Source organism: Phoenix dactylifera, chromosome 14, assembly GCF_051530095.1.
Source record: "Phoenix dactylifera cultivar Ajwa chromosome 14, Ajwa_hap1_PhDact_Kaust_v1.1, whole genome shotgun sequence".
Taxonomy (NCBI): domain Eukaryota; kingdom Viridiplantae; phylum Streptophyta; class Magnoliopsida; order Arecales; family Arecaceae; genus Phoenix; species Phoenix dactylifera.
The window spans coordinates 19,272,747-19,284,900 of NC_143203.1; the positions used below are offsets into that span (position 1 = coordinate 19,272,747).

The 12,154-nt window shown below is 47.5% G+C and overlaps 1 protein-coding gene across 1 annotated transcript; it reads left to right on the forward strand.

Moving 5' to 3' along the window:
- Positions 1-7,987: 7,987 nt before the first annotated feature.
- Positions 7,988-10,875, forward strand: LOC103715116 (Tetratricopeptide repeat (TPR)-like superfamily protein). The gene has a single exon (XM_008802647.6). The coding sequence runs from the start codon at positions 8,676-8,678 to the stop codon at positions 10,494-10,496; it is 1,821 nt and encodes a 606-aa protein (XP_008800869.3). The 5' UTR covers positions 7,988-8,675; the 3' UTR covers positions 10,497-10,875.
- The last annotated feature ends 1,279 nt before the right edge of the window (positions 10,876-12,154 follow it).

Below are 12,154 nucleotides of genomic sequence, written 5' to 3' on the forward strand. Positions count from 1 at the left end.
CAGAGAAGCCCAAAGACTCCCCAGCTCCAGAAGAAATCTGACTGCAAGCCTAGTGGCCAGTATCTCCCTGCGCTCGAGTAGAGAGTGGACTCCCAACCCACCCCGACTGGTTGGCTGACAAATGACCTCCCAAGCCAGTAGGTGGATGCCCCCTCTGTCCCCACGATGCTCCCAAATGAAGCACCTGAACATCCTCTCCAAGTTGCGGAGCACAGACACCGGTACCAGTGTATTAGACAGTAGGTAAACAGGAATAGAACTCAAAACTAACTTCAGTAGGTGACACTGCCCATCATCGATAGGGTGCTTACCTGCCAGCTCTCCAGTCTCCTTCTGATACTCGCCTCCATAGACGTGCACTCCCCCCGCCGCAGGCGTCGGTCGGTAATCGAGACCCCGAGGTATCTAAGGGTCCCCTCCTGCTCGGCAATCCCCAAACTGCTCATGATGGAGGTCTTCACCCAAGGATCAGTCCTCGGGCTAAAGCTGATGGCTGACTTAGATAAGTTGACCATCTGACCTGAAGCTCCACAATATCTCTCCAAGATCCCACTAATAGTCAGAGTTGACATCCGTGTCGCGCGGGTCAATAGTAAACAATCATCCGCAAACAGCAAATGTGAGATACATATCGCACCCCTCGTCAGCCTATATGCCTCAATCTCCTGTGACGCTGCTGCATGGCGAAGTGCTCGTGACAAGAGATCCGAGCAAATGATGAACAAAAGTGGTGACAGTTGGCAACCCTGCCTCAGGCCCACTGATGACTCAAAGTACCGCGATGGGGAGCCATTTATCAACAATGCAAAAGATGGTGACAGAATGCACCCCTGAATCCATCTAATCCACTGTGGGTGGAAGCCAAACATCTCCATATCCAATTTGACCCCCATCAAACTCCTACAACAGGGAGCACTCTGCAGATCAGTCATGAACTCATGAGCACAGAGGACGTTATCAGAAATCGAACGTCCCCCAACAAAAGCTCCCTGCTCATGGCAAATAATCCTGGGCAAGATACCTCTCAACCTCTGTACCAACACCTTAGCCACCACTTTGTGCATAGTCGTGCACAAGCTAATAGGTTAAAAGTGGCCCGCCTCTATTGGGTCATGTCTCTTCGGGATCAAAGTGATAAAGGTCCGCCTCCACTCCATAGGCATCAATGCCGATACAAAAAAAACTGCTGAATAGCCTCTAGAGTCTCCTGTCTAATAATCTGCTAATACCTCCTGAAGAAAAGTGGGGGAAAACCATCCGAGCCTGGAGCTTTATCCTCACCTAAGGACCATAAGGCCTCCTGAATCTCCATATCTGACACTGGTATGCTCAGTGCTGCATTCTCTCCCTCAGTGATCTGCACCTCTGGAGCCAACCCCCAATCATCGCCATCATCATCCAACCTCCCTGTGTCAGTCCACCTAGCATGAAAAAACTGCAGTAGAGTCCTCCTGACAACCTCCATATCCTTTGACTCCTGCCCACTGATGTCCCTGATTTTGCAAATCCTGTTCTGATGTCTCCGCATGATAGTCGACTGATGAAAAAACCTCATGTTGCGGTCCCCCTTGCGGATCCACGGAACCCTCGATTTCTGTCTCCATAATACTTCCTGCTGCCTGAGTAGAGAGTGATGCATAGCCAAAAGCCCCCTAAGCTCCCCCTGGTCCTCCTCAGAAAGTCCTCCACCACTATCCTCTTGGGCCTACGCCCTAGTAATGGATGCTTCAGCTTCCTCCACCCTTCTAAATAAATTCCCCGCTTCCTCCTTATTCCACCGAATCAATCGGCGTCTAGTCAGCTCAAGCTTCCGAGTCACCCTATACATCGCACTCCCACGAACAGGCGTTCTCCCGGTCTCCCTCACCACATCCCACGACCTCGGGTAGGATAGCCATACCTTCTGAAACCGAAATGGACAATGAGTCTGAACAAAGTGTAAAGTACTTACATATATGGGGCTATGGTCAGAGGCAATCCTAGGCAGGTGGCGCACCCAATAATCTAAGAATCTCTGGATCCATTCAGTCGAGGCATATACTCGGTCAAGCCACTCCCATACTCTGGCTTGACCCTGCTGGTTGTTGCACCATGTAAATTTTGGACCTGTGAAGCCAAGGTCAGCTAGCCCATTAGACATCAAAAAATTCTGAAATTTTCGAACCTCAATTTTGTTGGTGAATGAATTCCCGCCCCTCTTCTCCACCGGACCGTCAATGCAATTGAAGTCTCCCGCTACCAACACCGAGTGCCCCAACTGTATGAGGCTTGTGGCCTCCTCCCACAGCACTCTTCTCTCCCTATAGTCAGTACTTGCATATACTGCCAGTAAACCCATGGGGGAGCACTACCCTCTGATATCACTAAATTCACCTACTGCTTACACTGGTGGAAAACGTCAATATTACACGACCCCACCCTCCACAACACAATAATCCCCCCGGATAGCCCCTGTGCCTCCACTGCATAAGTCCCCCAAGACCTCGGAATAACATGCCTGACCCGCTCCAAGCTACCTCCCGACAATCTTGTCTCAAACAGAATGCAAATCTCAGGATCATGAAGGCTTACCAATCTCTGGAAAGCCGGTTTGAAGGACGGCTTCCCCGCCCCCCTACAATTCCACAATAGAACCTTACAAAGGCTGAACAGTGCTTGGCTGAGTCTCAGGTTTCTGTGACCCATCCGCCTCCCATGACCCATTCACATCTATGGAAAACCCTGCCTCCCTCTGTCCATGAGCTAGCAGCACCTCTTTCATCTGCTTGGCAATCTCGGCATGAACCGGGACACCGGTAGTTGCTCCTCCCCCAGTGTCTCGATTGGCCGGTTTCTCCTGCACCCCATCAGCCGGCAAGCACCTAGGGTCTCCCGTGTCCTTGTTCTCCCCTTCTCCCAGACATGTTAGACTGCCCATTCGAGCCCCCGTCGGGACCCCGCCACCGACCACCGATGAGGAGGCCGAAGTAGAGTTCCCCGGCAGATCCTTCGTCCCGCGGAATAGTACCTTGTCGCCGTGGCCCCCCTTCACCGCACCACCGGGACTCAGGACATCGACAGGCTCCCCACCAGCTGGCCGGACTACTCCCAAGACCGCTGGCGACAAACTCCGGCTACGGAACCTCCGCCGGTCAGCTCCCTGGCCTGCCGGCATCGCCCTCAGCACGCTTGGCACGGAAGGGAACCGTGCCAGCCGGGCCGTGCCAGCCGGTCTCTTCGATGGGCTGCGAGCCCGTTTCAGCAAAACGGGCTCCGACTCGGCCCGATGATGGGCCTTGGCCTGGTCCAGGTCCAGCGGGCCCACGGCTTTATTCGGCCCACGGATCTGGCTTGGGCCTGGGTCTTGGGGTCTGGTTGGTGAATACGACGCTCGGCCTGCTATGGGGGCTGGCCCAGGGCCCGACTCGTGGGTCTGGGTTGGATTCGCCCCCCGCTGCACCTGGTACTGAGTCGACTTGGTCGGCCGGGATGCCGCCGCCACACCGGTGTCCGAAGGCCCCGAATCCTTCCCGGCGACCCTCGTCGGACGAATTTCTTGGGCTTCCGTCACCCCTCAGCATCCGGCGATGAGTCAGCCAGATCTGCCTCAGCCGACTCCGGAGTCGGTTTCACCGTGCTTGCCCGCCGAGACGCCTCAACCACCTCTGTCGTCTTCTTCACTCCAATCGGAGCGCCACTGTTCCTCCAAAACCTCTGCCGGGGTACCGTCATCCACGGGCCAAAGGTCAGCCGATCCTCCACCACCTGCGGGGATGCTTCCGACCCACTAGCTGGCTCGCCTTGTTCCTTTGTCACCTTGACCCCCGACTCCGCCCCCGTTTTCAGTCCCGGGGCCTGGAATCGGCAGTCGCCGGATTGGTGGCCCAAGCGGGCACACCGATAGCATAGCCCCGGCAGATCTTCATAGGCGAAGGTCTGCCAGAACTTCGCCTGCGCTCCCTGGACGATGGTTCCCAGGAGCAGTGGTTGTCGGGAGTTGATTTCGACCTTCACCCTAGCATACCCAATGCGCCGCCTCTCACTAGAGAAACGGTCGAGCTCCAGGGGATTCCCCACCTCCACCACAATCACCTGGATAGCCTCCATATCCCAATACTCAACTGGAAGCCTTGGCAACCAAACCCAAACAACTGCTCGATTCACCAAATGGATGCCCAGAATGAAATCGGGTATCCATTTTTCCATTGCCAATAACTGTCCCGCCACCAACCACGGCCCAGCAGCGAGCACCGCCGCCCGATCGTCGCCGAGGCAAACCGGATGGTGACGAAGCCCTCCATCATAGGCAGAACCTCAACCTCATTCTTTAACTTTCCCCTGCTTCGGAGGTCCCGTGCCACCCCAGGCTCTTTGCAATCACAGCCATTTCCATCCAGAGGTTCCTGGCTGTCGACACCCGCTCTTCCGAGACCACCGCCACCCGAGGAAACCTCCGTTGCAGTTCCTCCAGCTCCGCCGCAGTGAGGCGGTGGGTGGGTTCCTCCGATCGACACACCATCCCTCCCGCCACCTCCGACCACAACGGAGTGGTCTTGGCCTGCCCAGGAGCAATGTGTGAGGGCCGAGACCTACCCGAGTCACCTGGCACCGCCGTGCCAGGGGCCGCCATGGCCGCACACCAGGTGTTTGAAGAAGGTTGCCCACCGCACGATTGTTGATGCAGCAAGGCGCTACTCGACCCCGAAAACGCCTCCTTCAGCCCTAGGTGTTTACTTCAATAAATTGCTCCCTGTAATTACACTAGATAATATGAGAATGTCAGGTTGATTAACAATTTATATTCAATTGTTACATAAATCTAGAGTCCCCAATAGAACATACTAGTATATAATGCTTATTGTTTATATACTAGCTATCCCTATCAGCGGATGTATGAATAAGAATGCTAGATATGGCCAAATATATTATATTTGGTTATGTGCTTGGGCTATTGTGAGACACCATATTGGTGGATATTCATGCATATATGCATTTGAAAAAAATGATATCATTGTACGTTGGTGACATATTAGTTGATGTTATGCTCCTCCACAAATTTGATGTTATTTTTGTCCACTAATTTTGGCGAAGAGCATGGCTTTTAAGTATATTCTTTGTTTAAGTTGATGGCTATCCGCTTCTAAATTTATTTCCTGAACTATTGTAGAATTAAAAATTATTGGTTGATTGCATATTGCTTTATGGTTGGACTGCTGAGCTGGTGGACTTGATCCAACCAATAATTCTTCGTTGCAGGACAATTCTTTGTCATTCAGAATGAAAGACGCTGATCTTTAATTCATACATATTATTTTTTTTTTAATTTTTTGGTATATTTCGTGCATGAAATATAATCATTTATCTACAAAATATTACTTTAACAAGATTTTAAATTTTGTGAGATGGAAATATTCTAGTTATATTATAAAATAGAAGGGTCCCATCCCGGTGGCCAACCAGTGGTTGCCCTTTCTCTCCCTCTCTCCTCCTTTCTTCTTTTTTTCTCTCTGTTTTTTCTTTAGTGTACCTTTCCATTATTCTTCCTTCATTTTTTTTTCTTTCCTTTCTTTTCTCCATCTTTCCTTTCTTTTCAACATCCTATTTGGTTTCATTGATTATCTTGGATTAAGACAATGCAAGCAAAATAGAGGCATGAGTTAAAAGAGGGAAAAAAAGAGAAAAAAAAGAGGGAGGAGTTACCGAACCTACTTTCCCTTTCCTTTTCTGTATTTATGTATTCACAAATCCTAATTTCTAGAATTTTAAATTTACCTAATTTGTTTAATATCTTTCACTCTCTAAAGGAACAATGGCATGGTTTCCCCTTTCTGGCACCCTATAAATATGTTGATGCTGTTTAATTGTTTAAGACTTCCTCACCTACCTGGTCGTCTCTGTCCGGACCACGTTTGGACCACCATGGTTGACAATATACAGACAATCATTAATCATTTATGTTTAAGAAAAATTTACTTTTCTTTGAAGAGCCACTCTATATTCTATATATGTCCTCACACCAACCTTGACGCAATTTTCATTGGATAGGTGCAGCTATATTACTATGAGATGGAGTTTCCACCTTATACTAGAAAAGTAAGGCTGCAAATGAGTCGGGTTGATGGGTCAGGTTGACCCGTAACCCGACCCAACCCATTTTGGAGGATCTGTAAGGCTGGGTCGGATATTAAAATTAAATTCGTTCCATTTTTTGGGTCGGATCCTTAAGGGTCGGATGCTGAAATTGAACCGTTCCATTTTTTGTGTCGGGTCAAGGACCCGACCCGACCCATTTAAAATTTGAATAATTTTGGATTTTCAATCTTACGACCCGACCCAACTCGAATCTGTAAAATTATTTGGTCCCACGGGTTGCAATCCGAAATACAAGTTTTAAAGCCATGAATAGGTTGACCCGAATCAGACCCGATTTTTTTGGACCCAACCTGAATAACCCATTGGGTCAAAAATCATAGCGGTGGACCCAACTCGATTTTCTATCGGACGGATTTGAATCTAAAATTAAAACCCAAACAAGGAACCAGATTGGGTCGGGGTCACTCATGACCCAATCCGTCCCATTTGCACTCTTAATTAGAACTACAATTGAGTCTAGCCAAGTACCTTGAAATTTGACTCGAGATCGATCGAGATTTAATATCTAAGCTCAAATTTAACTTGATCACAAAAAAAAAAAAAAAAAAAAAAAACTCGAGATTGACTCGACCTAAATATCAACCGAGCTCAAATTTAAACTCTAATCATTCTTTAAAAATATGATTGAAATTAAAAATTAAATTAGATTTTATATATATATATATATATATTATTTTAAAATATTAAATTAACAATATATATTATAAATAAAATATAATATTTGAAATACCCTCCCCCTTCCCTTCATGAAGCAACATATTGCACCTAGTCAACTACAAGTAAAAATGCTGGCAATGAACGTTATAAGCAAGACTTTTATACTCAGACCAAGGAATGGAGTATCATATGTTACCGAGAAACTAGCAGAATGTATCCTGCATGCCAACCAGCATCTAGAAGCATGACATAAGATTCTTGGACAATGGATACTGATGAATTTGTTCATTGAATTCACTTGCCTGTCAGTGATACTGCATCAGAGAATTCTACCGTCAGTTCCCAACTTAAAAGCCAAATCATCCTTTGAGAAAGATCATCTTAGCAGTATATGGAAAACCTTTACAGCTTTTTTCTACAACAACAGTCCTTAAGCTACAAATCTTTCCTTGTACGATAAACCATTCAGTGGTCATCACCAAAAACCTGCATCCAGGAAGACCGTTCAGGCAATCCAAGTAATCGTAAAAGCCTATTCCTGGAAAAAGGAAGCACGGCATTATCCAAATTTGATTATTAGAATTTTCTTTTCTTTTAACTGGCTGCTGCTTCTGATCAATCCTGTAGGTTTAGGTGTTAAACCATTACAGACTCTACTCATTATTTCAGATAAGTTTAAGATCTTAACTTTTTAAGAGCCCTTTTCAATTTATGCCTATTTGTTAGTAGCTTGTGATGTACTTCGATCATGCTCTGATAGCACATGAAAAACCCTTGGAAACCATGGCAAGACATGTCTGGGCAATCTCAAATATCAATGAGGAGATCAGGGTATTAAATGGGACAAAATGAATTAGAAAATGAAAAAAAAATCCTAACATTTACAGACCCCCGGTGGCCTTGCATCTTAAAAAAAAGAACAGGCTCTAATCCTATGAGGCCTACTGAAGAAAAACATCATGACACCTTCAGCCGAAAATGGTAGGCTGACAACCTGTTCACAAAAAAAGTGAAAGGTTCCACTAGCCTGAATTGCATGCAAGAATGTGCTGATGACTATAACCGAACAGAAACCTGAATTGGAACTTAATAAATTTTTGATAATATCTATTTTACTCTCTACTCATAAGCATGTCTCTTTTATAGTAAGGGCATTTTAGTAAAAGTATTAAAAATGTATGCTTTTTTTTTTCTTTCCAAACTTCCAAACAAGAGGAAAGAAAGTACTTTCTCTTCCCTTCTAAAACTCCCAAACAAGAAGAGAGGAAAGTCTATTCTATTCCATTCTTTTCTTTTTCTTTATTATTAAAATTTTTCTTTCTTTTTCTTTTCTCCCCAAAACTTCCAAACGGAGGCTAAATGTTAACAGGATTTGCCAACCGCTCCATCACTTTCTGCGGATAATCAGAGCGAAGACACATCTGGCATCTCTGACCATTGGAAAATCCATATGGAAAATTTGCATCGTGCCAAGTTGAAGTGCCTAAATTTAGCGGAGCATAAGATGGTCTCCAAGAATCGAGTAACTGCTACTTAGTTCATTAGAGGATGCACATGCTCCAAATCACATGCTGTGGCCATGTTCAATGCATATCAGAGACAGAAGAAACTAAACCCGAACGGCAGAACCCCCAAATTCTAGAGCTCATCTGACTACCGTGGCAACCAGGAGCAGTCCCCGCTAGATCCGGGAATCCACCTGCTGCTTGTCGGACCGTCGTCGGCTTCTTCCCAGTCACCGGCCGCTTCGACGGGCCGATCTCACCTTGCTGGCCGCAGTCGAGGTGAGCGGCCGTGGCGAGTCGGGGAAGCCGTGAGCGGCGACGGGAACATGGTAAGCGATGGAGGGAGGGCTCTCCAGTGAGGGCCCTCGATGAGGAAGGGGCATGGCCCTTGCTTTGGTGCCACCACCCCACGCCATGAAGAAACTCCCGTCTTCTCCGTTTCCCGACTACACTCCTTTCCTCATTCGCCGCCTCCGAGCCTCGCTCGACCTTGCCTTCGTCGCGTCCACCCATTCCAAGCTCCTCAAGTCAGGCGGCTCCTCCGCCACCTCCCCCGGCAACCACCTCATCAACGCCTACCTCCGCTGCGAGGCCCTCGCCGACGCGCAGAAGGTGTTCGACGAAATGCCTGAGACGAACGTTGTAACCTGGACGTCGCTCATGACCGGCTACGTCAACGCCGGCAGGTCCGACCGCGCCGTCTCTCTCTTCCATTCAATGGGCAACCACCAAGTCCTTCCAAATTCTTTCACCCTCGCTACGGCCATCGACGCGTGCTCCCGCCTTGCCGACCTTAAATCAGGCCGACAAGTCCATGCTCGAGTCGCGACTTCCGGCCTGCAGTCCGATCTCGTAGTCTCGACTGCTCTCATCAACATGTATGGAAAATCCAACAGCGTCACCGATGCCCGTAAAGTCTTCGATGGCATGATCGATAAGAATGTCATTTCTTGGGGCTCGATGATCTCAGCTTACACTCAGAATGCTTGTGGCCACGAGGCAATTGCTCTGTTCACTGAATTCCTCTGGGAAGTCTCATCATCGTCGAAATTAGCTCCCAACCACTTCATGTTCTCGAGCGTCATCAACGCTTGCGCTAGCGTGGGCAGGCTCGGCATGGGAAGATCGACGCATGCAGCTGTGATCCGACATTGCTACGACGGAAATGATGTGATCGCAGGTGCGCTGATCGACATGTATGGGAAGTGTGGATGCATCGATTCGTCGAGAAAAGTGTTCGATGGTATTGCACGTCCCTCATTGGTTCCATACACCTCCATGATCGTGACTGCAGCAAAGTACGGGCTTGGGAAGTGCTCGCTAGACTTGTTCGAGGAGATGGTCCGACAAGGGGTGATGCCGAATAGCATCACTCTCCTCGGCGTCCTCCATGCTTGCAGCCACTCCGGTCTCGCAGACACGGGACTTCGGTACCTAAATTCGATGAGCAGTAGCTACAACATAGCACCAAGCGTGAAGCACTATACCTGCGCCGTCGACATGCTCGGCCGTGCAGGCCGTCTCGACGAGGCCTACGAGCTGTTGAAGGAAGTGCGAGCGGAGGGTGATGAGGCGTTGATGCTGTGGAGCGCATTGCTCTCGGCGAGCAGGACGCATGGGAGGTTGGGCCTCGCGGTTGAGGCCAGCGAGAGGCTGGCGGGGTTCGACCGGGACGTCGCAGGCGCCTACGTTGCCATGTCAAATGCTTATGTTTCAGTTGGGCAGTGGGAGAGTGCGGAGAAGGTTTGGAAGGAGATGAGGCGGCGAGGGATTCGCAAGGAACCCGGGTGCAGTTGGGTGGAGATAAAGGACGCTGCTTTTGTGTTCTACGCCGGGAAGGCCTCGGCAGCAGGCGAGAGGGAATGGGAGGTGGTGGAAATATTGAGGGAGTTGGAGGAGAGGATGAGAGAGAGGGGGTATGATGGTGGGGGTAATGGATGGGTGTCTGATGAAATGGTGGAAGGGGAGGGAAAGAGATTGATGGTCGGAGTGCACAGTGAAATGCTTGCTCTGGGGTTTGGGCTGATAGCTTCTCCCCCAGGAGTGATCATCAGGGTGATGAAGAACCTGAGGATGTGTGGGGACTGTCACGAGGCATTCAAGCTGATCAGCGATATTGTGGGGAGGGAGTTTGTGGTGAGGGACTTGAATAGGTTTCACCACTTTAGGCATGGCTTTTGCACTTGCGGGGATTACTGGTGATTGCAATTCGACTACAACCAAAGTCGAACTTGGAGTAGTGAGAGCCAGCAGAGTGGCTACTGTCATTAGATGGATCCAGCAGAGTGTGGAAGGAGTGGGTGATTACTATATGCTCCTCAGGGATATTCGAAAGATGGTGACGGTGGATGGCCTTGCAGGCCAATTATGTGTATCGAAAGGCCAATGGGGTAGCAGATTGGGTAGTTTTTTATATGACTAACCATTCTAAAAAAACACTATGGCTAGAGGAGAACGGGCTATCCAGTGCGTTCCGGAACTTGTTATCTTTTGATTTTTTTTGGATATATTCGCACTCGCTATGTATGATACATTTGGTTCAGCAAAAAAAAATAGAGTTTTGAAAGTTTTCAGCACCAAACTGAAGTAGGCTCCTTCCTAAAATGATTTCCTAAGTTTGTTTGGCAAAAGAGCAGTTACACAAAATATGATCTATATCTTCCTGTTCACCACCATATATCAACATGTATACCCCAGCCACAGTAAATGAACTCTTGGGGCTGTTTGAATCTTCCACAAGGCTTTGAAAATTGTAAAAAAATATAAAAATATATAAATAAATCTACCTCATCCTATCAGCTTAAACTTTTAGGACAAGTGGTGATTTCAACATGGTATCAAAGCAGAGGTCCTGAGTTTGAACCCTGTCTCCGCACTCTTTAACTCCATTATTAAAATTTCACATGTTGGGCTCGCCCATTAAAGAAAAATCTGGCCCATATGTGAGGAGAAGTATAAAAAAATATATAAAAAAATCTATCTCATTCTATCAGCTTAAGCTTTTAGGACAAGTAGTTTGTGCTGCACTATTCGACCGAACTTAAGTAGTTTGTGCTGCACTATTCGACCGAACTTTAATATCCTTTGAACTATGTTGAGGAATGGCAATTGATCCAATCTCGTAAGCTAATCCCATAGGGCAAAGTTGTTGCATCGCTAATATTTGTAAATTGTATTGCATAAGCTTATTAGGCTGGATTCCTTCCTTGACTTGCTAAGCATCATCTTTCTTCAGCACTAGAACAATATAGGGTTTTTTTTGTAATCCTCAGGCATACTTCCCAACTCAAGTACCTCCTTGACGCTGGCCACCAAGTCCACCTTTATGATGTTCCAGAAAGCTTTCTCTGATGCAAGGCTCTTCATAGTAGCTTCGATCTCCTCCTCCATGATATCAGCAATTAGCCTTTCATTATCCTCCTGGTTTAGATAATTATGCGCCCGGGGAAGATCGAAGGATCCCTCAACATGGTGGATTCTCCCTTGAGGCGACCTCTGTTGTTTCCTCAGTAACATCCTCTCCTACCAATCTTGTGACTTGTTTGTCCATCTACGCAGCATAGTAGTATGATGGGAGAAATTGTATTCATATCTTCTTCCTTCCACCGCGGCAATCCAGATTTTTGTCGCCAAAACATCTCCTGCTGTGTTAATACTTTATCATGCTCCCTCAGTTTGTTGAATAGAATCGCATACCTCTCTTCCTTCAACGCACTAACAATGACATCCTCCTTTTGTAACTTTTGAATTTCTTTCTCTAATTTCTCTGCTTTCTTGAGAAGATTACCTACTTCTCTCTTATTCCAATTGATTAATGACCGCTAAACTGATTTCAGTAATTTGATAAATTTGAAAGCTGG